The sequence below is a fragment of the Medicago truncatula genome, chromosome 2, assembly GCF_003473485.1.
Source record: "Medicago truncatula cultivar Jemalong A17 chromosome 2, MtrunA17r5.0-ANR, whole genome shotgun sequence".
NCBI classification, from domain to species: domain Eukaryota; kingdom Viridiplantae; phylum Streptophyta; class Magnoliopsida; order Fabales; family Fabaceae; genus Medicago; species Medicago truncatula.
The window spans coordinates 7,152,429-7,178,161 of record NC_053043.1 but is presented as its reverse complement, the minus strand read 5'-3'; the positions used below and the strand labels follow the sequence as shown (position 1 = coordinate 7,178,161).

Sequence of the window (25,733 nt, the reverse complement as noted above, 5' to 3'; positions counted from 1 at the left end):
TTGCAGCCATTATATTAATGGTGTTCAAGGAATAGCAACGATGCTGCAATTACAATGTTACCGGGAAAAAAAAATTAATTCGAAGGAAATTCTAAGATTGTCCAACAGTTAAATAAATAACTTATATAAAATTTACCTCCAATAGTAGGTTACCAATGTACCATAACCTACAAACACATGTCATTTTGATAACAAAAAAAAAAAAAACCTGTGTTTTATATGACCTCCCACCGTAGGAGACCTTAAATGGCACCCTCAAGCATATGATTATCCATACATAAACATACAAAAAAAGTGATAACCATAGTTAAGTTTGATTCGGCGACACATATAAAAACAACAATAACGATAACCACAGCACACACCGTACGTTACGCAACTGTATTCAATAGATCTGACATAATATGTACTCTCTCACCTTTCATTTCAATTCAACAACCTTCAGTCTTGTCATAGCAGAATAACCAGCGACGATTCAATGAAAGGCCACGATTGGATCAACACGTGTCTCCCCGACGAACTCATCGTCGAGATCTTCCGTCGCCTCGATTCCAAACCAACCCGCGACGCCGCCTCTCTCGTCTGCAACCGCTGGCTCCGCCTCGAACGTCTCACCCGTTCCTCCATCCGCATCGGCGCAACCGGCTCACCCGACCTCTTCGTTCAGCTTCTCGCCTCTCGTTTCTTCAACATCACCGCTGTTCACATCGACGAACGTCTCTCGATTTCTCTTCCCGTTCAATTGGGGCGACGACGTGAGAATTCATCGCCATCTTCGTCGTTGAAATTGCATTATGTTAACAAGAGAATTGGATCTTCTTCTTCTTCGGAAGAGAATGAGTTTGATTCGTTGTGTTTGTCTGATAATGGATTGATTGCGTTGGCTGATGGGTTTCCTAAGCTTGAGAAATTGAAGTTGATTTGGTGTTCTAATGTTACCAGTTTTGGATTGTCTTCTCTTGCTTCCAAATGTGCTTCTTTGAAATCCTTGGATTTGCAGGTTTTTATTTTCTTTTTTGCTTTTTAGTAATATTTCATTTCCTTGGAACACAGTTTGTTTAGGTTTAAGACATGTTTTTCAATTAAATTAAGGAAGTTGGGTCTTGGTAAAATAGGAAAATTAACTTTATGGGAAAACAATGTTTTATGGTGATTAGTGATTGCTGATTGGCTAATGTATGTAGATGATTTGAATTGAAAATTAAGCTTTTGTAGTGTCTTAAGGCCTTGTTTAGGTAAACAACTTAATTAAGTGATTATACAAGGTTATCATATATGTGCTTATGTAGAAACTATATTTATAACAAGATAAAATAAAGTCAAACTGTTTTAATATAAGCTATAAGCTGTTTTTCATAAGCTATCTTAGAGAGTTTGTGAAAATAAGCTAAAAACAACTTATGGATATGTCATACTCATAAGTTGTTTACATACATAGCTCTCCCAAACAATCTCACATGTGCTCATGTCAATAGATAAACTCAAATAAGTCAATCCAAACAGTTCATGTTTTTTGAAGCATTAGAATATGAGACACCGAGACATTGAGTCCATAAGGCCTAGCTCAACTTGTAATCCCGATATTGATAGGATGGACACCTTTACCGGAGACCTTCAGTTGTCTGTTTGGTTTCAAGTGATGCGTGCCACTTTATCTACATACCAAAATAAAATAAAAAAAGAGATACTGAGGCCCAATCGGTTTTCCCTATTCACTGCTTCATTTGAATTGCTACTCTATCAATGTATAGGTTTCTAGAAGATAAGTGGTATGAATGATGCATGTTTATTGGTATAACTAGTGATATTCTCCTTTTAGGGTTGTTACGTTGGAGATCAAGGCTTAGCTGCTGTTGGACAGCGTTGCAAGCAACTTGAAGATTTGAATCTGCGGTTCTGTGAAGGCTTGACTGATACCGGTTTGGTTGAATTAGCTTTAGGCGTGGGAAAATCATTAAAATCTCTCGGTGTAGCGGCTTGTGCCAAAATAACTGACATATCAATGGAAGCTGTAGCATCACACTGTGGATCCCTTGAGACTTTGTCTTTGGATTCCGAGTTTGTACACAATCAAGGGGTGCTTGCAGTGGCTAAAGGATGTCCACATTTGAAATCTCTAAAGCTGCAGTGTATTAATCTTACAGACGATGCTTTGAAAGCTGTAGGCGTTAGTTGTTTATCTCTGGAGTTATTGGCTCTATATAGTTTTCAGCGATTTACTGATAAGTGAGCTGCTCTCTCATGATTGCTTTTTGAGGATTTTACTTCATTTAACTATGTAACTATCTCGTAATATTCTTCGTTTTTATTAATGTTCCTGTCAGGGGTTTGCGTGCTATTGGAAATGGATGTAAGAAGTTAAAGAATTTGACTTTAAGTGATTGCTATTTCCTAAGTGACAAGGGCTTGGAAGCAATTGCTACTGGGTGCAAGGAACTTACTCATCTTGAAGTCAATGGATGCCACAACATTGGAACTTTGGGCCTTGATTCTGTTGGGAAATCATGCCTGTATGTTTTTCTCTAAGTGAAACTGTATATGTTATAGATGCATGGACTGGAAACTCACGTATGCTGTATAAAGTACAAACAATACATTTAAGAAAGAGTCATCGAATGGAATTAGATTCATGAAAGAATTTACGAAAGAAGATTTATATTTAGACTCTCAGTCTTTCTGTATCTTATAACTGCAATCATCTATCTTTCTCTGATCAATTTTGTGCACATCACATACTGGTTTTCACTTCTAAAGAAACACACAAAATTTGTTTTGACCTGGTGAATTTTATGTATTTTAGTTATTTGAACTTCACTTAATTCATCTTACCATTTATCATCTTCTGATCTGTTTTGTGAACATCACTTGCTCGTTTTAACTTGTACAGAAATGAATAAAACTGCAAGTGGTCATATTTGAATGTTAGCTTTTGTATGCTGACATAATTTTTTATGACTCAAGTTCTAAAATATTTTTCCATGATGCTAATCTTATCTCTCTGTTGGGCAGACATCTCTCTGAGTTAGCATTGCTTTACTGCCAAAGAATTGGCGATCTTGGGCTTCTTCAGGTTGGAAAGGGATGTCAATTCTTGCAAGCTCTTCACTTGGTAGATTGCTCAAGCATTGGAGATGAAGCCATGTGTGGTATAGCTACTGGATGCAGGAATTTAAAGAAGCTTCATATCCGTCGCTGTTATGAGGTACTCCATCCATGTTCATGTTTGATTTTCTATGTGAAATGTTATTCTGTATGTGTATCTTCATTTTAGGCTTCCAACATGTTTTTTGGATGGCTCCACTTTCAAAGTACATCCTGTGATCCTGCACATTATAGACTAGGATAATGGTGTTGTTCATTTTGGCCAGAATACTGACACACATTACGCATGATTCTACTAACTTGTCTTTATAGTATTAAAATATTTCATTCAGTGACTTCACATTCAGATATCATTATATCTTAACACAGTCCAAACAAAACAACTCATGCTTACAAATTTATTTTTAGGTAAAATTTTCAAATGTGGAGCTCTGTTTTTCCATTATTAGTGTATTCTAATTCTGTCATAACTATTTCATTTAAAATGCATTTTTGTGAAGTTGTTGTACTAAAGATATCCCAAATAGCCATCTCTTTGACCACGAGGTTGGACACAGACGGTAAATGCACTCCATCTAAAGGGATGGGCTTGACTGGTACCTCAGTTCGATCCCTGGTGATGGAACAATTTGTGGCAAGAGTTTATTTACCTCCCGGCAAAACAGAAGTGAAGGAACAATTTGTGAAAAGAGTTAACTTACCTCCCGGCCAAACAGAATACAGATTAATCTTGGGGCCTCTTTTCTCTGATATACTGTGAGTGAAAAAAATAGCCATCTCTTTCTCTCCCCACCAAGATAGTCAAATTTGTCATTTAGATTGTATAGTCGCATAATATTGATTTTTGACAGGTTGAACAGTCTCAAACTCATGCTAGAATGCAATTGGATAGGATAGGGTTGGCACTCTTACCCGCAAACCCTGTAAGATCAAGCAATCAAACCAATTTTGGAAGAAATCTCATGCTGGAATACAATTTGATGGGAACAGGATATTGTAGGATTGGCAATCTTGCCCATAAATCCTTTAAAATCAAGCAATCAAACCGATTTTGAGTGAAGACTTGTTTTTTCCCAAAAATCCTATAACCAACCTTATTTCGGAAGCCGTATTTTCCTATTCTTTGTTTGGAACAACCACGAAGTTGTATTCCCTTCCATCTGTCATTGTTATTCTTGTTTGCTCTTTCAAAGTTTAAACTCTGCTGTTGCTGGTCCTTGCTTCTTCCTCTTTTTCAAGCTTTACCGATTTGAAACTCTGTTGTGCTCCCTTGTTGCTGTTTTGTTCTTCGAAATTTTTCATCCAATTGAGACCTGTTTTGGTGCTTGTTGGATTGGGTGCTTTTTTTTTAGTACAACTTACTCGGCAGCCTTTGTTTTGGACCCCCACATGAAATATACAACCCCTCCAAGTCCAACCCTGTGCTTCTCTGGTAATTCTGAACTGACCTATTCCCTATAGGATGTTTTTTCTTTTCCTGATCACTATTAAATATCAATTAGTATTAAAATATTAACAAAGTAACTAAAAAAATAAAATCTATATTATTAAACTATTACTAATATTATTATGATAATCTATATTATCATGATCAGTGTTCATAAAATTAAAGTATGTTTTGACATTTTCCTAGGATTTTATTATGATTCGTGTTACTATTCCATGGTTTGTAATCTCTTACCCTCCTTCCGATTGTTGGTAAGATCTTGATTTTGACCACCCATATCCTCACTCATTTCCATTAAAAGGAAGAAAATAGATCTGCTTTTGATGTTTTCATCACTTCCATTTGCTGTGCTTTGACCAAGGTTCCTTATTTGATAAATAACTACTTTTAGTCTTTTGTTCTTGATTTAAGCCAACAGATAGCAGGCCCTCTCTGAAGAAGGGATAGGGTACATACATTGCATTAAAGAATAAAGACGATTCAATGAATAATCTGTAAATAACAGTTATTTTTACAAAGATTATACTACCCAATTGCAAGTAACTGTTGGACTTGTCCTGTGATGTCTCCTCCCTTTTAAGGCTACATGCTATGCGTGTTATTTTGGCTTTTAGAATAAGATGCTTGGCTTTGTTTGAGCCATATGTACTTATCATGCACTCAGCTCTCTTCTTTGCACTATGACATGATTGAATTATTCACATTTCAAAGAGTATAATGCTGTTTTTTCATCCGAAGTGTAACTGAGGAATATGGGTATAAGTATTTATTTGAGGATAGTGAGTAATCCACAGTCCACACTATAGCTCCCGTGTAAAATACTTGATTCCCTTGTGCACTTTTGTTTTTCTTCTTTCTCAATTAAAGTAAATATCCATTATATATCCAATTTAAGCAGTAAACTAATTTTTTATTATTCGACCAAGTGTGTTTTATATAAGATTAAGATGATTATACATTTTTGGCTCTTGGTCCTGATGTTTCATGCTTTCTTTCTCCTATATTAGATTGGCAATAAGGGGATTATTGCTGTTGGTGAAAACTGCAAGTCTCTAACTGATCTTAGCATTCGATTCTGTGATAGGTAAGACCTCATTCGCAGTTTTGTTATTCTTCCTCTCCATTTATATTCTATTATCCTATGGTTTTTATTAGAGAAGCTTTTGCAACATGCTGTTGAAATATTTTTATGGCTGGTTCATTTTTTTCTAAAACACAATTTAATTCCATCATAATTTTTTTAGAAATTGTGTTGACTTTACAGGAAATGAACTAATCATAATAAGTTTGTTCAAGTTTGTGTAAAATTTTCTGTTTTTTTTATCGTGAATGATGCCAATCTTTTTTGAAGAAAGAATGATGTCAATCTTAATTCCTAACTGCTTTGTTAAATTGCCAGGGTGGGTGATGGGGCCCTTATTGCTATAGCTGAGGGCTGTTCCCTTCATTATCTGAATGTAAGTGGTTGCCACCAAATTGGAGATGTTGGACTGATAGCCATTGCAAGGGGTTCCCCTCAACTCTGTTATCTGGATGTGAGTGTACTGCAGGTGTGTATTCAAGTCTCTCCTTTTTTATACCCAAAGTGATATGGTTTCTTTAGTTACCGGATGTGGTTTTCTTTGAGGAATTTCTTGTGCTATTTTGATTCAGTTTTAGTTCTTATGATTCAGACATTTAGCTATGCACATGGTCAGGACTGCATATATGCTAGCATGCATTTGCTATGTTGTAGCCCCTTACGGGATATATAATGTAGCTAGTGAGAAGGCCTATTCTATATAAAAGTGAGCAGTAAATCTTAATCATTAGATCCACTCATGAACAGTGGTGGATCTCCATGGGAGCCCATGGTATCCATGGCTCCCCCCAGATATCTAATAAATGCTATATTAGGCATCATATTTTATTAGTTTCGCATGTGTTGTAGTGGAAGTTGAAGGTCTTCTGAAGCGCGAGGCCATGAGCTCGGGCTCCTTTTTCTATTTTTATAATGCATTTTTATTTTTATTCAAAAAAAGTGTAGGTAGGGATTCGAACCATTGACCCTAAAGCAATAAATAAGCACAGCAATCATCTTCACCAGATAACAATTTGTATTTGCTCATGAAAACGTTTATATATATAGAAGTTATGAATATTTGGCACCCCCTAAAAAATTAGTCAAGATCCGCCACTGCTCATGAATGGTTAAGTTTTATACATGAAGTCAATGTGACTTTTTTGGGTGAAAAGAATAATTTCTAATCTGGACAATTTGTCTAATTGTTGCATGGCTAAGATTTATTCTTCTCTCCCATAAAAAAATCCACTTACATTATGATGCCAAACTTTTCTTAGGCTTACTAGTATATATTAGGATGGTTGTTGTCTGAAGTGAGGAAGATTAGAAATGTTGTAGAAATAGTTTTCTCAATTGTCTTCTGTATGCCCATGCTCTATCTGTAATCGGTATGAATGAGCCTAAGTTTGTACACAAGAATATATGAACTGGTCGCCTTATACGCTATGCCCTAATGAAGTCTTGCAATTTTATTGTTATGCTTTTTCTTTTTCTTTTCATTACATTGCTCAATACAACTGCAGAATTTGGGCGATATGGCTATGGCTGAGTTGGGAGAAAACTGTTCATTGCTTAAAGAAATAGTACTTTCCCACTGCCGTCAAATATCAGATGTTGGTTTAGCCCATCTTGTAAAAAGTTGCACCATGTTAGAATCATGCCATATGGTTTATTGCTCTAGCATAACTTCAGCTGGAGTGGCCACTGTGGTTTCTAGTTGTCCCAACATAAAAAAGGTTCTTGTTGAGAAGTGGAAGGTTAGCAACCGGACCAAGCGCCGGGCAGGCTCTGTCATTTCCTACTTGTGTGTGGATCTTTAGACTTCCGTGTGACCTAATAATTATGCATATCTTCATGCGTTTTGCACTATGGTGTGTGAATATAAATAAACAGAGGTTTTGTTCCCTTCATCAATAAAGTATTTCTGATACTATTTTTCATATTTTAGCCTCATGAGCACTCCTGATACCTTGTCGTAGGAGTTGCAGGAGGATAGGAACCAATAGGCTTATTTAAAAATGTGTTGTATTTATTTATTTTGCTATGAAAAAATGTGTTGTATTGATTTGGGGATAGATATAGTGAAGTTATATTGATGTAATTCAGAAAACTTTGTTCAGAACAATAAATATTTGCTTTGATTTGGCCAGTCTCTTGTTAGCAAGTGTTTTTATATCTTCAATAAATTATTTTGCCTATATAAAAAAGAAGGGATTTTTGACAGGTTTTGGTTTGTTAGGGGAGTTGCATGGTTTTTCTTCATCTCCATCTTCCTTTCTATCATTGTTGCTAATGTTATGCTCCTCACTGGTTTTTCCTTAGGACATAGCAGAAGCAAGCAACGTATAATTTAGGTAATTTGAGGTCCTCGTACAAATTAACATGGTTTTCTGGAGATTGTTTATCTCAACTCTGGATTCTTTTTATTTTAATATAAAAATTGTCGTTAACATTTTAGAACCTTCGATTTAGGTTTATTCATAAATTACTTATCTTAATCTTTTTATTTCTCTCTCTCTAAAACACACACCTGAATATTTAAGGTCAATCAAGGAATAGTAGTTATGAAGATTAACCTGTTAAGCTATTACGTTAAGAACAAGCTTAACATGTAACTGTGGTTTGTTTCACACCTCTTATTCACGTAGGTTGAAGCTGTGTATGCTCCCAGGTTAATGAGAATATTGTTGAGCGAGGTTTGTGAAAGCAAAATGGTAAAGATTGGGATGTTGATCTTGTTTAATGTTGGTTTACAACATGGTGTCCGAACTCCGAACCCAGAAGATAATTTTATAGTTAAGCTGCTTATACGTTGGCTCTAAATAATCTCATTGATGCATCTTACATGCAAACGGATGGCATCTGAACCCACAAGAGTGCTTTCATATCTACTATTATCTATAAACACTCAAAGTTTGTATTTCACAACATGTGTGCCTATTTAACTAATGCTAAGAACATTTTTTTTCTTTCTCTTTTTGACTCTTAAATCTAAGTGCTTATGTTTTGATATGCCCCTCCAAAGAGGTTACACATTGGTGGTACAAAAACAAGTCAAACTAGGAAACAACATGCCAAGCCATTCAAAAAAAAAAAAAGAACCTGCAAACATATCAATGTTGGATATTGAAGGATTTTTTACCCAACTTTTGAAGCTGTAAAAAGTCACTACTCGGTTTATATATCTAGACGAGGATCATTTTTTTAGAGGATCATATTCATAGATATCCTAAACACAATAGTTTTAATACTAGCAATGAAGGTCCCCTTAGCAAGATGTAATTTGAAGCAACTAGGTTTGCAGAATAATTTTATTCGTTGACCCGTTGTCAGAAACTGAGTCAGTGACTCCTGTTGGACACAAGTATTGTTCACTTCACGTTATGCATATGTAATATACTCATAACCTATCAATATTATAATGATTATATGAAATTTATAGTAGGATTTTAGTCATAATCTCAGTATCAATCCTTACAGACAGCTCTCTAAACAATTATTAATGACATAATAGAAGATTCTTGTCCCCTTAAGGATTTACCATTTATTTCCCCAACATTCATTATTATTTACCATGGAAATTTAACCTTTTATCCCCTTAAATATACGCTTGGATACAGAGAGAATCTTAGCAGGTAAAAAGTTCACTAAGAGGTCACGTGCCTCTGAATGTGATGCATCATGCATGCCATATATTTTGAGACAACCGTCATCCACTATGGTTAATAAAATAGAAAAAAAGAAAAAAAAATCTAGTAGTTAGATCAAACAAATATAACAGAGAAATTAAATCAGGATTCATATCAGAATTTCTAATTGATAAGATGCGCATGCTTTGTTAATACTTTATTATTTTTTCTCTACATATAAGAAATCTAACTCAAGATCTCTGCAGGTAATACTTCATTGTTAGCCATAAAATAGTAAACGCTTACATTTCATAATGCTATTAAAATGGGATTAGGTGCCATGAGAAAACCTAATCATACTTATTTTGTTGTATTCCCTATTGGGAAAAGAAAAAATATTTATATGCTATGGTCTTTTCATTATTAACAATGATATTAAAGCTTTTTCAATGTCCAAGAGATTTGCCTTTCTGAAAATAAGGGAATGTAGACTATAAAGTTAAAATAAAATAGAAAATAATACTAGTGTTTTTTTTGTTGAGGTGAGTACTAGTGTTAATTAATCATCATCATCATATAATAAACTTTGTGAAGAGGACATAAGTTTGGAGCAGAGGGAACATGATGTCATCCATGTTGACATTGTATCCACACCAACAATGCCCAATCTAGTACTCACACTGTCAATTGCTTCAAAGGCATATATTGGCTCACTACAAGAATAATGACCTTTTGCCAGAAATTTTGTCAAGGGTTTGAAACCCCTGGCAAATTTGCCAGGGAAAATGCCAAGGACAACCGCTGGCATAAAAGACAGGGACTTTGCCCCTCGCTTTTTGTAAAATGTCGTGGTTTTAGTTTAGGCGCCAGTTTGAAAATTCAAAAGCTGAAGGAATCTCTGCTGTGTTAGAGAAAACCGACAGCTTATGCCAGGGATGCGCCCCTCGGATGCGCAAAATTCAAAGATTGTCAGCCATTTTCCTGTTGACTTGACAAGGGCCTGGGAAAGCTGGTCCGTTGCAGGCCTGCCAGGGGCTAAACCCCTCGCTTATTGCAGTATGCCCTCGCTTTTTGCAACCCGTTATGTGCCAATTCTACGCCTACCCTATATTAGGATTTGACCAGCTGTGTCAGGGAAGTGCCCCTCGCATAAGCCCTGGCTTTTGTTCCCTCCCTATATAAGAGATGCACCGGTCTTTTGAGGCAGCCAGCAACACTTAACAAATTAGACTTATTAGTGTACACTTTCTATTTCATGCCTATTAATTAGACTTATTAGTGTTTGTGTGACTAAAATTTATTTATATGCATTTAATTGTGTTTTAAAAAATATTTTTAATTTTTTTTAAATATATATTTTTTAATTAAATTGATTTTTTAACCATTTAATTGTATTTCAAAAACAATTTTTTTTAAAAAATTTTGATTTTTAAATTAATTTAAATATATTTTATTAATTAATAAAATATTCGTTTTGATAAATATAATATTTAAAAAAAATACGGACGTTTGCCAGGGGTTAAACCCCTCGCATGTCCCTGGTTTTTTGCTGTTCTGACTTGCTTTCCGTCAGTCACTTCAGTCAGAGTTGCATGTCGGTCGTAGTCAGAGGTCAGTCGTAGTCAGAGGTGTAGGAAAGTTGCAGACGAAAGTGAGGGAACATGCCAGGGGTTCTGCCAGGGAGAAAGTCTGGCGATATACCAGGGGTTCAGCCCCTCGTTTTTCTCCCAGGGGTGTAGCCCCTGGCAAAATGTTTGCGATGAGTGCTTTTGCGATTGCTTCTGCCCCTGGCATTTTCCCTCACAAATGTCGCGTTTCCCAGGGATTTTGACCTTTTGACAGGGATTTTGCCCCTGGCAAAAGGTAATGTTTCTTGTAGTGGTGTTTAAGACTAAACCATGAAATCTTATTACAGTACACTTATTTGTGTCACTATCAAGCACGAATACCACTACTAGTAAAAGCAAAATTAGCGAGGGAAATTAGTGACGGAAAAAATGAAATTCCTCACAAATTTTTTGGTCGCAAAATTTAGTGACAAAATTAGAGAGGGATTTTACGTTTTCCCTCACTAATTTTTGTTTTTTTAGTTGTGTACATAGTACTAATGCAATACAAATAAGTGAAATTTTTTAAATTTATGATATGTTAACAAATTTTTTTAAAAAAAATTATATACATATAGAATGATTATACGAAAATATACGCAAAATCACATTTTTGTGAGTCAAAATTCTACTGAAAAGTAATACTCAACCATTTCCTTTGGTGAAGAGAAACAATCTCTTGAAAGTTGAAAGAGTTTGTTTATGAATAAACACAATGATTACATTGTTTCGATGAACCATTTTTCTTTTTTATAGTGCACAAGAGTAATCGAAGAAATTTTATTCTATAAGCTATTATTGATCGATAAGATTGATATGAGTGTGCAAGCCACGTCCAAAATTTTAAACTATCATAAAGGAGTTTCACCAATATATCATTTTGCATCCGATTGAGATAAACTAATGGAGATGAATCAATGTGTTCACATACGTTTTAAAATTTATGCACAATCAATCATTATTATCTTCTTCTATTTGTTCAAGTTTTGTAGTAATCCCTAACACAAGTTCTAACCGATCATACGCAGGGCCGGTTCAAAGGTAAAGCCACTAAAACCCTCGTTTAAGGCCTACAAACAAAAAAGACCTTATATGCCGATAAAAAGGCCTCATATATCAAAATTTACTTTAAATCTCCCTTACTCTTGAAAATCATATGTAACACTTTTACACCGTAGCAATTGTAGGCTCTAATACTAGCTGGCTAATTTCTCTAATGATTTTATTGCAGAAAAGTAGGATAAACTCAAAATAGCATGCATGCGCATGAATTTTAGTGAGGATCATATGCTTGTGCGTGGAGTTAAAACAGAGCATGATTGGGGAGGATTTGCCTCTGCTCTGAACCCATATTTGGAGTATTGTAAACGAATAAGACAGGACAGTGAAAGTCAAGATACTTGTGTGGTGCAATCAAGAGAAGAGAGATTCAAATTTATTAGCAAGAAATAAAAAATACACAGACTTGCTTTTGTTTTCAATGGAAGAAAATGATGTAGCGTGTATGATATGATATGATATGTTGAGATCATAGTATATTGTATTTGAATGTAATATGTGTCAATCTATTATCCCCTTTTCGAGATAGATTTTTCTATGTTGCTATTGGCATGACTTGAGCCCTCTCATATAGGAACTAAAATGATTCGGTTTGGTTTGGTTATCCTCAAAGGTATCTCTCTATCTTTGTGATGTTTTGTTTTTAATTGTAGGGGAACTTTTAGGAATGATTCTTGTAGGATCCGTCCTTCACAAAAACCATTGTCCCTAGCTAGGTGTATTACCATTAATTTACAATATAATATGAATAATTTATCCCTAAAAAAAATTAATAATTTAATTCTAGTTTCATAATAATACACCTTATAAAGATTTTGTTAGTGCCTTTGACATCCATGATTTCTCTAATTGGTAAATGCAATAAAAAATTGTTGATGCAATGTGAAAGGATCAACGACTAACATCGTTTTTTATTCGAGTACTTGATGATCTAATCCCGCGGGTTGAATTGGTTATTCCATTTATGGATGTTGTTTGGTGGTTTTTTGTTAGTTGTTTTCTTTTAATCGTGTGAATTTCGACTTTGTTTTTAATTCTATTCTAGACACACCTTGTGCTTGAATGACTTTCATCTTTTAACTTAATATACATATATAATTGTTGCCTTAAATTTTTTTTGATTCAAAATGAATTTAGGTATTTTTTTTTCTTCAAAAAAAAAATACCATCGGTTGATTTTTTTTTTTATCTAGGCTTCACAAAAATCTGATTCACTCTCACATATTTCAATTGCTTAAAGTGAAAATCATAAGTCTCCTATATGTAATTCATTGGACAACTGAGCTCGGATCAACTAAGGTGATATTCAAGTTGAACTTAAAGAACATTGCAGGTGTGACATAATTTAACCAGGAAGGCCATCTAAATTTGAGCTTATTATTTTAAATTTTAAAAGCATTTTATCTTCTTACTTTCACAATTTTTTGGTAGAGTTTTTAAAGAAGAAAACTCATGTAGTAACGGGTGAACTTTCTACATTTTTAAAGATTTTTTAATATATGCAAATGTGACAATGTTATAATGCATAACCAGTGCTTAGATTTTTTTAAAAAGCAAAACAAAGCAATTTTACTAATACTCCATGTTCATCTTGTAAGGCACACCAATTAAGATGTAACCATTAGCAAGCCAACAAAAGCCAGAGAAGGATATGCCTAGTTACAAAATAATTTTTTAAAGAAAAAATGAATGGATTGAAGCACATCAACCACTTTTTATGGCTTCAAACTCTTGAGTGCATGCACATGCAATATGAACATTAATTAGTATAGGAAACCATACATTTCCAAGTTGGGAAATTCTATGGTGAAGTCGTTCAATTGACTTTTTCGGTGAAGTTACCCTACATCCAATAATAATGTGCCACGTATCACGTGTGTTGATTGTTGAATGTTATGTAATGTGTACCTGCTCAATATATTCCACCGTAGACTAACTTTATTAGATTTTTTGAACCATCAAATTAATCACCTCGCTAAAGTTATTGTGTACACTATATTTATTTTCTTTCTCCTTTTTTTCTTTCTTCTCCTTCATTTTAACAAAACATCAATTCCAATTTACATGATAATTTTTTATTATTCTTTGATGAATTGTTCATACAACCCGTCCACCATATCCATCACCATCATGATGGCCGTCACTACTACCTCCAAAAATTAAAATTTGCAGACCGGTGTTATTGAAATTTCCAAATCTATGATTTTCAAAAAAATAAAAAAAAATCCAATCTGATTTGATTTGTATTCAAATGAATTGTAAGAACATCATATTTTATTTATAAATTTATCGTTGAAAGAGCATTTTCCAAAAGCAAAAATCATTCATTTTAAAAATAGTAATCTGGGACCTCTCATCCCATCTTCCCCAAAACTATAGTTACTATAACCGTGTAAAGCTTATTGTTTAGAAAACTAATAATTGTGTAAAGCTAATCATTTAATCTTTTATGGTCATAACCACTTAACTAGATGTATGCAAGTGCAAAAAAAAAAAAAAAAAAAATATCCAACCTGTGTTATTAAAATTTCCAGATTTAAGCTTTCAAGAAAAACAAAAATAAAAATTTCCAGATCTATGATGTAAAATCTAGCGACGTAGGCATTATTTTGGATTTCCCTCAAAAAAAAAAAAGGAGCATTAATCAGTATTAATGACTAATTATGAGAATAAATATAAAAAAAATTATTTGGTTATGCTGGTGATAAAATAAAAATCATACAAGTAAACAATTGTATCTTTGGTTCGATTCCTATTGTCCATTTTTATTTTTATTTTTTATTTATACTCATCTTCTTCAACCGTAACTATAAAACGGGTTATTTCGACCCACGTTTCGATCCGAACGGATCTCCCTTTATACACAATGAAATTTAACGATTTTTAACTAGTTCTGATCGAATATGAAAATCAAGAAGAAAACACATGCTTCTTTTGCTAATCCATAAGCCAATTGATGATGATTTTTTTAAGGTTCTTACAACAACAAAAACTATCAAAACAAAAATTCTCACGGAATTTATAAATTTCAGAGTAATTTCAGGTTTTGATTCAACGTATAAACACGAGAAATCTCACTTAAACCGAAGTTGCTTTAGAATTTGACAACCACAATATAAGAATTGAAGCCATGTGAATTTTACATAATAAACTGTTTATAATCTATCTTCTTTTCTCATTCTTTTAGTGGGTATAAGATTTGTGATAGAAGAAACGTAATTAATTGTAATGTAAATAATGAAGATAGAAGAAATGTAATAAAAGAATGTTTAGATTAATCTTACGTAATTAATCTTACAATTTCATGTAGAAGATATACTAAAGAAATTAATCTTACGTAATTACTTTCATGTAGACAGTTTAGATTTATTTTATGTAGTTTTTTTTTTTTGAAGGTTTGAGAAATTGAATCTTTTATGATGATTTGTGATGTAAATAATGAGAAATTGAAATTGGAAGTGTTTTTATCGAAATGTAATTAATTGTAATTTTTTTTTTTAAGTTATATAATTTCATTTTTTTTCTGTTTTTTTTTTTCCTTTTATGAAGATGATGAATAAGTTGATGAAGATGATGAAGGAAAGATGAATATGGTGAAGGAAAGATGAAGATGTTAATTTAATAAAAATCTGAAAGAGAGAATATGAATAAATAAATAAAGAGAAATAAAGAGGAGAGAGAATTGATACTAATCATGTGTAAACAATATACCACAATAACATAGAGATCAAGTAAATCTAACCATTAAGATCATGAAATAAAGTTTTCCTTCTACTTACGGTACTGTAGACCGCCTGCACTCTAACATAATGCAGGGTATCTGACGTGTCATCACTTGAAATCTAATTGGCCCATTCAAACGACTTCATCGAAAAAGTCGTTTTTCTGACTTCTTCATAGAAGCTCCCTTCCAAGTTTTGTCCGCATGATACAGTAGCAATTCTAAGATGCTCATTAGTAGTCTACACTACACTACACTACAAATTAAATAAATTTCTCCTACGCAACGCATTCTTATTGCAATGTTTTAAAAATCGAATTGAAGGATGGTTCAATCGATTAAATCTAAAATTGACATTTTCTATAGTATGGTTATAACTTATATGAACAATCTGACAGCAGTTCCGCTCATGTTCAAACAGTGTAATTAAAAACATTGAACCATAAAGATCTAATGAGTTTGATGTCTAATTCAATTTTTAAAACATTTTTGTGCAAATTCTTTATGTATTATGTTCAGTTCATGTACGCTAAAATATGCGCATGCAAACAAGTATATTGCGGCGACTAAAGCCCGCTTGTTCCTTACCAACTGATCATGGCAATGTCCTTGCAGATAAGGGCATAGTGGGGACAACATGTCCCTCAAAATCTCATTAACACTTGATACAAACATGGACTCGACCCAAGTCTGCCATCAAGTTGGGATACATGCTAGATAATATGCACCCTGTAGTGTAGGGTCTTCCAAAGTTGTTGTTACGTAGTGGGACCAATCATGGGTTTGAGGTTTGCATTATTATGATGATGAATTAAGGAATGAGGAGGGTGGGGGCTTTTAGCCATTTTTTTTTTCTTTCTACCTTGTTGTCAAAAAAAATTTTAAGTCTGACCTCCTTTAAAAAAAAAATTCCAAAATGATCCACTTTTCATTTTTGTTGGTTTTTTTTTTTGTCCTTTTCCCCATTCCCACCAATTGAAACAGCGGGAATGAGCCGCCGTTCCGACACACGTCACATTGCCACTGGCCAGCTGCTTTTTTTTAATTTTTTTTTATTACCGCCATTTGAAATGGCAGGACTGATTTATTATTTTTTTTTCGTTTTTTTTTTTTTTCAACATTTGTTTACATTAAAACACAACAAATAATAATGATGATATATTTAATTTAAAAACACCAATTATTTTATTCATAAGAAATAAAAACAAACACAAAAACTACTTTCTCCGCGGAAACCATTTACGCCAATGTAAACTATGACCTCCCGTAGCACATAATTTATCTTTTTTATTTCGTACAGGTCGTTGCTCTTCCCTTGCTCTTCCTCGTGCTCTTCCTGTTCCACATCCTCGTCAAGAATTTCAACATCATCATTAGTTTCCATAGCGACTCCATTTTGCACTTGTGAAGCTGAGTTGGTCCAGATTTCATTAAGGAAGTCATCGTCATTAAACCCTGCTGCCAGACTTTCTATGGTATTAGTTTGTGAATTTGGCCATTGAGGTGTGTAGCTTGTTTGAGGATAGTTTACAATGTGTGGAGGGGTTGGTAGGTTGAACGAGGAGTATTGTGATTGGTATGGATAACTGGTTTGTGTGGTGTAGTGAGTTGGATTGAAGTCATCAAATGAATAGTTTGATATTCGGGAGCTTTCTCCATGATGACTTTGTTGAGAATAGCTTGGATATGGGATTGGGGTGTTATGTAAGCTTTGGTTTGTGGGTTGTGGCGGTGATTGGGTTGTGTGTTACGCAACCTACCTGTTACACCTATAGTTCAATCAACCTACTATAGGCTGGCATGTCTCTTTGCTGATAGAGCTCAAAAAGCGTTTGCAAGGGTAGGTTCCGGAGATTTGTTCAGTGAATATTGCCAAAATGCGATTAAGGATGACATTGTTAAGTCCAACACCCATCATGTTGAACAGTTTGACCGAGAAAGGTATACCTTCTCAGTCCTTGAGACCGTCAACTACAGGGAGGGAAGGCCAATGGGAACTTTCAAGGTGGACCTACGAGCAGGGTGGTGTGATTGTGGGAAGTTTCAAGCTTTACATTTGCCATGTTCCCATGTCATAACCACGTGTTCTTCATTTTGGCATGACTACACAACCCTTATTCCAGATGTGTTCAAAAATGAGAGTGTTTACTCCATCTACAACATAACCTTCAAAGTAGTCCAGGACAAGAGTTATTGGCTCCCATACGACGGTCACGTGCTTTGCCATAATCCAAACATGCGAAGACTAAAGAAAGGTCGACTCAATAGTGCCCGCATAAGGACTGAAATGGACGAGGAGGTGGTAGATAGGACTCCGACACCGAGACAGTGTGGGTTGTGTCTGCATACCGGTCATATTAGGAGAAATTGTCCGAGTATAAATAACCGGTAGTTAATAACGTTTTGTATTATGTGTTCAAATAAATTACTATGTTTTTATTTATCATTATTATTTGTTGTGTTTTAATGTAAACAAATGTTGCCAAAAAAAAACGAAAAAAAAAATAATAAATCAGTCCCGCCATTTCAAATGGCGGTAATGAAAAAAAAACAGCTGCCTAGTGGCGATGTGACGTGTGTCAGAACGGCGGCTCATTCCCGCCGTTTCAATTGGCGGGAATGGGGAAAAGGACAAAAAAAAAACCAGCAAAAATTAAAAGTGGATCATTTTGGAATTTTTTTTTAATGGGGGTCAGACTTGATTTTTTTTTTGACAACAAGGTCAGAAAAAAAAAATCGCTTTTAGCTTGTATGGGGTTTAGAAAGGTGCCTATACTTTTAGTGGGGCCTAACTAATTTAGGATTGAGGAGGTTTGAATTCAAAACTCATTTTAAGTCCTAAAAAAAAGTTTTCATTTGATTATTAAAATTACCAATCTCTTGTCTTTTTTTTTTGTCAGGTAGTCTAGTGGTTAGAATTCACCTTATAAGGTGAATAATTGGGGTGTTCGGGGTTCGAATCCCGGCCCCTGCATATAATAATGCATTGCCCTACCAACTGAGCTATGCTCACGGGACGGGACACAATCTCTTGTCTTTTAATTAAGCAATACATACTCCATACACAAATGAGAAATGATATTTGTACCGCCACTTTCTCACAACTTTTTGACAACTTTCTCTCTCATACTCACATTATCCTCTTATTCTCCCTCTTCCTTTTTCTCTCTCTATTGTTTTTGACCAATGAAAAGAGAGAGAAAATAAGTTGTCACAAAAATTGTCTCATATGGTTGTTCAAATAACACTACTCTACTCAAATAGACAAAAAAAAAAAGTCAAACAAAGTTGATTATTATCGTCGCTAATAAGTTCCTCAACCTAAAAATGACTGATTATAGTGCTTTTTGTTTTTGTTTTACCATCGTAGTTTTGAGTTCCAACTATTTCCGTTTTAGCACATAAATATATGTTGAATATATATATTGACAATATGTTTAAAAAAAATTCATAATACGTAATACAAGTCGTAAACTGTAAATCATAATATATCACCGATGATATAAAAGAATTGTGGCTACTTTGTGGTCAGAGACATAGGACACAATTAAACGAACAACGTTCTTTATAGAATATTGTTTTTTTCATTGTTTGCGTTTTCTCCTTACTATTTAAGTGATTGTAGTTCTAACAATATACCTAAGTTGAATACCATACAAATCTTTTTTTTTTTTAAAAAAGAATACCATACATACAAAATAATATTGTAAGGAGCAATGGTTTTGCTTGCGTGTGAGAGATCGAAAGTGAGGACAAAATGTGAGATAGTGTTTGAGTTTGGTGTAGTGCGCATGCATTTCAAAGAGTGGCTGCCAGCCACAAGCATAAGATTTACTAGTATCCATGACGCATTACTTTCACATCATTTTTACCTCTTAAAACTGCAAAATTTTATTTCATTCTGAACTCACAAATTTTCATCATTGCCTTCAAATTTAGCATTCCCTTTTCCTATCATTTAGATCTTGTACTGCATCTTTCCTTTTTCATTCTAAATACTATAGTTACACGTTTTATACCCGTAATTTATACTAATTAAGGGAAGCTTGTGATTGTATTTGTATATCATAGTGAATTATTGATATATATAATAATCTTCACAACTCGTAAATTTGAAGTCTAGGAGACCATGAACATGATGGAGAAGTTAGTTTTAATTGTCGGCATAGACAGGCTTCCAAAACTTCCTATAAAAGACCATCAATCAATCACTAATTAATCCCTTCAAAATTACTGTTACTTTTGTACAACTACCTAGTTGAACATTACTATGATGTATCTAGATTAACTTTATGTTCAAATAAGCTATAATTGAGCTTCTAAATTTTGCCGGCTTAATGTGTGTAGAAATTTTAAGTATTCACGGTGTTTCCGTGTGGGTGGGCAGAGGCCACATAAAACCAACAAACATAATTTGGATCCACTCCTTCCACAAAGAGAAATGATATATTTGTACGTTCATTTTTTAACGAACATTTTGTGACAACTTTCTCTCTCATACTCATATTATATTTTTACTTGACAACTTTCTCTCTCATACTCATATTATATTTTTACTTTCTCTTTCTATTGCTTTGATTTTTGTACCAACACATACTTTTCTTTGTAAAAATATGATTGTCAATGTGGTTGTCAACCAAATTGATGTTCAAATAACATTGCTCTTCTACAAATTATATTTCTCTCTCACCGTAAATTTTAGAGAGACGATCAAGAGAGAGAAAATAAATAAATTTTGACATTTTCCAATTAATGATATATGAATTTTGAGCAATAGATCTCGAGTCTAGCCTCAATATTAATTAGACCAACAACTTAAAGGAGAACCTAAACTAGAAAAATTACAAAATATGTTACAATGATATTGGTAAGGAAGGCCCGTAGATAAGTTTTTAAGATCGATCAGATTTTTTTTGTAGAGGTTGAGTTAGGTCTAACTCAAATTCTACAATGCTATTAGAATCAAAACAAGACTTATTTACTATCTACTACATGGTTAGGTCACCTAGATCATGGACGTGAGAGTGTGTTAAGATATATATATATTAAGGGAACAAAGAGCTACTTCCCAATTTTCAAAATCGAACCTAAAGAATACTTGGATAAAATAATAGAAAATATCTTATTAACTTGACTAAAAATTCTCAGTTCGAATTTAACTATGATAATGCAAATTGATGAACCCATACAACAACACAGTGGCAGTCAGAATCATTTATACATATGATGTGATGTGATGGTATTATAACATTACTACACATCAAACATATTTTAAAGGAGTTTTTCAGATTAATAATGATGAACGTTACATAATTGTTTTATAACCCGACCTTTTGAGACTAATCCTTTGAAGGCAAAAAAAATCCTTTATAGCTTAGGGTGGTGACACATGGTTAACAAGTGTGTATGCAAGCTTTTTGTTAAAGTGTTAAATATGTTTTTAATCCTTATATTTTGCATCCCTTTAAAAAATAGTTTTTATTTTTCAATAAATGTTTATAAAATCCCTAAAATAATAAGGATTATTCTTCAAAGTCATGCAAAATGTAGGGACCAAAAACATATTTAACCCTAAAATAGTTGAGACTCACTAACTGCCACATCAGCATTCCGTTAGAGAATTAACAACAGATACTATTTTTTATAAGGGAGATAAAATGTGAGGATTTTAAAAAAATTTAATGAAATGTAGGGACTATTCTTCAAATGGACGTAAAATGTAAGGATTAAAAACATATTTAGCCCTTAATTAAATACATAAAAACAAATTGATAAAATAATGATACTGCCACCTTGCTATATATGAAACATGTGTTAGTGCATTTCATTTCACGTACGGGATCCACAATTCAAGGATATTCTAATTATTTACATGTCACGCCTGATATCTTTTTGGATTTTTCCATTTGGTTTCTTCATACATGTGTTCATCTGCAAAATAATTAACTGTTGTTCATACTTCAAATATTGGATGATATTTTGGGCACGCCTACGTTTTTTTTCTTCTTTCTGTGAATTGAGAATAGACAAATTTGTCTCTCAAATTGTACTTATTCATCAAATTAGCCTATGATTTTTATGAATTAGCAAATTTGTCCTAGAAATTTGTTTACAATTCTTATATGTATCTGTTTTCCTGTTTTAACCTAGTGAGCTCTAATTAATTAATTAACTAACATGTTTTAACCTCTCTACAGAGTTCATAATTACATTGTATTGCAAAACAACACTACTACAAATAAATCTAGGTTCTAGCTAAGGTTTATGATTATGTTTAGAAGAATTATCATTGATATAATTAGGTTGAATGGTGAGTCATGAGATCAAATTCACAAGGTGTTGAACTCCTACAAAATCTTAAGTTTCTTTGTCATTGTGAAAAGAAGTGTTTACTATATGATATGGTCTCAACACAATTATTTCTGTCACTTATCATAAGTTTAACCAATCATTATGGTCAAATTAGTTTCCTCAATATCCTTCCATTTTTTATTTGTTTAGTTACAAGACAGAAGTTAACTAACATTACACACCAAATAACACATAATTCAAAAAATACTAATAATTTTGATACCTTAAACTATCTCTTTTTCTAAACTTCTGAATTCTTAGCCTTCATTTTCATTATCTATTTAACTATATTTTAATTTTATAACCAATAGGGCATAATAAGATTATTCAAATCTATATCAGTGTAACTAAAAATCTTTGATTCAAAATCAGTTTTGAGAAAACATCATTAAAACTCGAGAGAACTTTATAATCTATTAATCATAGTCATATCTGACTCGAGATATTAGTCTTTGTATTTACATATGCAAGAATCATAGCAAAAAAAAAAATCTTAATCTTATGTGATACTATTGGAAACTATGAAGAGGTAGCTTTAAAATAAAGTAGTGATAAAAGAACTGAATCATGAGCGTGGCCAATATAGATTGTGTTTCATTTTGCTGTCTCTGATAGTAGAATATAAGAGAAGATTCAGCTAAAAGAAAAACACCAAAAAAATTGTTGCATATCATAATCCCATTCACTTCATTATGCCCAAAATCATGATTCTTGGTTTCATCACCCGCATGCTCTCTTCTCAAACCTCACACTCTACATTCTCACTCTAACTCTCACACACACACACACCTATAAATACCAACTACACCCCCCAACCTTTCTCTCACCTCTACTTCAACACTAAAACCAAATCTATCTATCTCTCCCTCTCTCACTTGTTCCCAAAATGGAATTTTCTGGTTTTGAAGGCTTTGAAAAAAGATTAGAACTTCATTTCTTTGGTGATGATCCAAATCCAACCATTAATCACCAACTAGGCCTAAGAAAACTTGAGTTTGAATCCATTCAACAAATCCTACAAGCTGTTCAATGCACAGTTGTTTCAGCAGTTGGAAACTCTTACTTTGATGCCTATGTTTTATCAGAATCAAGTCTCTTTGTATATCCAACAAAGATCATAATCAAAACTTGTGGAACTACACAACTTCTCAAATCCATCATTCCCTTAATCTACTTTGCAAACACTCACCTTAACTTTACACTCTCCTCAGTTTCTTACACAAGAGGTAGCTTCATCTTCCCAAATTCACAACCTTTCCCTCACACTTCCTTCAATGAAGAAGTTTCTTACTTAGAAAACACTATCCCTTCAAATCTTTGCTTCAGAAAAGCTTCCATCATGCCTTCAAAATCTTCATCTCATTCATGGCATGTTTTCACTGCAACCCAAAACCCTCATCATCACATACCTTATGAACAATACACAATGGAGATTTGCATGACAGAGCTTGATCCTATTCTTGCCGGAAAATTCTTCAGGCGACCCGACGAGGAGAAATCCGGCAACTCTTCCGGAAATCAAATGACAGAACTTACTGGTATAAATGAAATCAACAAAGAAGCATTCATTTGTGATTTTGCATTTGATCCTTGTGGCTATTCAATGAATGGAATGGATGGAGAATGCTATTCTACCATTCATGTGACTCCGGAAGATGGTTATAGCTATGCAAGCTTTGAATGTGTGGGGTCCATAAGCGACAATGATGACAACATTGTTCATATGTTGAGGAAGGTTGTTCAGATTTTCCGACCAGGGACAATGTCGGTGTCGATAACGACATGTAGTGAGTATAACAATGAGGTTTGGAGAAAGGTTACTGGTGCATTGGAGCCTCTTGGGTTGAAATGTAGGAGTTGTGCTATGGATCAGTTTCCTGCAATAGGTAGTGTTGTGTTTCAAACGTTTACCCCACGTCGTCGGAAAAATGCTTCAAAGTAGTCAATGCATGAAAATCTCGATCATCTGATTTTGATCAAGATTTACAACGTATCTTTTTATTTATCAAGCTTTAAATTTGGACCGTCTTGATTTGTATAAGTGCAAGATTCTCCGATGTTAGGGAATCAATGTCAAAAATTTGAGAGCATAAGCTAACAAGAGTGACTTAGAATTTAGTTGAAATATTTCAGGGGTGGTGACATAGCACAATGTGGTTGGTTCCTATGTATGATGAATATTGTTGGGTTGACTTGTTTAGAAAGTTAGGGCAACTTGTGTGGAACAAGTTAAGTGTTTCACATATTTGACTATTTGAGTTCTCTAATTTCGTTAAGAGGTATATATAATAACAAATTATTATTTATATATATGAGAAATATTCTCACCATTAAAAATTGTTAGATGTCACAATTTAAAATTATAAGTGAATTTTGATGTGAATTTTTTTTACATTTTTGTATGTGAATTGTGAAATTCCAAATGTGGAGGATTGAGTTTTGAATGCATTGTCCAAATGGGGAAAGGAGGTTATATGATATTCATCATAATGCACCCCACTTAGGTTTGTCACGCCTAAGATTTTTGAGGTGGATGTTATGTGTAGTGGGCTTAAAAGTGTTCTTGTTTGAGGTTTGTATATTGATATTTTCTTTCTGTTTTTGTCCTTCCATATTTTTCATGTTTTATCCACCTATTTGTCTTTTTGTGCTTTGTTTCTATACAATTTTTAGCTTCTCTCGTGAGTCACAAGTGATATCCTACACTGTATCTGTATCATAAAAAAAAAAAACTTGAAGTGCACTTGGACATAATTTAATGCGGGAGGCACGCCATACATAAGAGGCAAATAGATGACAAAAGTAAGAGACATGTAAAAGAACAATAATACTACTACCGGGAGATCTTACCAAAAAGGTTCATAATTAGTAGTATACCAGTTTTGACATAATACAGTATATAGGATCTTGACCCCAGTATATACATCACCAAAGATTAAATTTGATGTCTTTAACATGAAACTTTAATGATGAAAGACATATTATTATATTATGAAATCTAAATACAAATTCGAGTTCGCTTCAATTTGAAACACAAAAAATAAAAAACAAATTTGATCTCTGGAAAGAGTAGAGATTTTGCGTTTTACGTGTTGCTTTTGCATTTTACGCTTTATTTTAAGTTTTGTTTGTATTTTGGCCAAGAAAATGTTGGGGAGTGTGAAAATGAAAACACTGGGCTGGGATGTGTGAAAATGAAATACTGCTGAATTATAAAGTAAAAAGGATGAAGACTACTGCGCTGATGTCTGATAAAGGGTTGGGCCTTCTTTGAAAATTATGCTATATAAATCCCCTTTAAAAAACGTATTAATATATACACCCCCTTATTAAAAAAACTGGACACCCCACGGCCATGGGCTCTAGGCCACCGCACGTCTGACTTATGCATTGGGTCGGCTCTGTCTTGGGTCACTATTATAAGCAAAAACATATATTTTAGATTCATTTAATTAATGATGTATATGGTCTTAATTATAGACCACATATATCATTTAATGGATGAATTTAAAATGTTGATTTTTGCTTATAATAGTGATCGGAGGATATATATGTTCATGAAAAATATTAAACACATATAACCCGTTGTATCTTTTTGGAACTCCCTTTTTATCGTATTGAGATTGTTAAAAGCATTCACATCAATGTCACTCGTATCAATGGTATAAATGGACCTCAATCAATGTCCCAAGAGCACTCGTTGGCCACGTACGATCATATCAATCAGTAATATTTGCACAAGTTAGAAGAATGA

The 25,733-nt window shown here is 33.7% G+C and overlaps 2 protein-coding genes across 2 annotated transcripts; both read left to right on the top strand.

Annotated features, from left to right (window-relative positions):
• The first annotated feature begins 286 nt into the window (after positions 1 to 286).
• LOC11446125 (F-box/LRR-repeat protein 4) lies at positions 287 to 7,764 on the top strand. The gene is made up of 7 exons (XM_003594025.4): positions 287 to 1,000; positions 1,820 to 2,226; positions 2,325 to 2,510; positions 3,010 to 3,202; positions 5,557 to 5,633; positions 5,949 to 6,099; positions 7,136 to 7,764. Exons 1-7 carry the CDS (start codon positions 479 to 481, stop codon positions 7,430 to 7,432), a joined length of 1,833 nt encoding a protein of 610 aa, XP_003594073.1. The 5' UTR covers positions 287 to 478; the 3' UTR covers positions 7,433 to 7,764.
• A 14,823-nt stretch (positions 7,765 to 22,587) lies between these two features.
• Positions 22,588 to 24,287, top strand: LOC11437834 (S-adenosylmethionine decarboxylase proenzyme 4). Its single transcript, XM_003594023.4, has one exon. The coding sequence runs from the start codon at positions 22,866 to 22,868 to the stop codon at positions 23,919 to 23,921; it is 1,056 nt and encodes a 351-aa protein (XP_003594071.1). The 5' UTR covers positions 22,588 to 22,865; the 3' UTR covers positions 23,922 to 24,287.
• Positions 24,288 to 25,733: the final 1,446 nt, after the last annotated feature.

Coding starts and splice junctions, on each gene's coding strand:
- LOC11446125 (XM_003594025.4), top strand. CDS start 479: ATGAAAGGCCACGATTGGATCAACACGTGTCTCCCCGACGAACTCATC. Junction 2,511..3,009: donor TCTGTTGGGAAATCATGCCT/GTATGTTTTTCT, acceptor TCTGTTGGGCAG/ACATCTCTCTGAGTTAGCAT. Junction 3,203..5,556: donor ATATCCGTCGCTGTTATGAG/GTACTCCATCCA, acceptor CTCCTATATTAG/ATTGGCAATAAGGGGATTAT.
- LOC11437834 (XM_003594023.4), top strand. CDS start 22,866: ATGGAATTTTCTGGTTTTGAAGGCTTTGAAAAAAGATTAGAACTTCAT.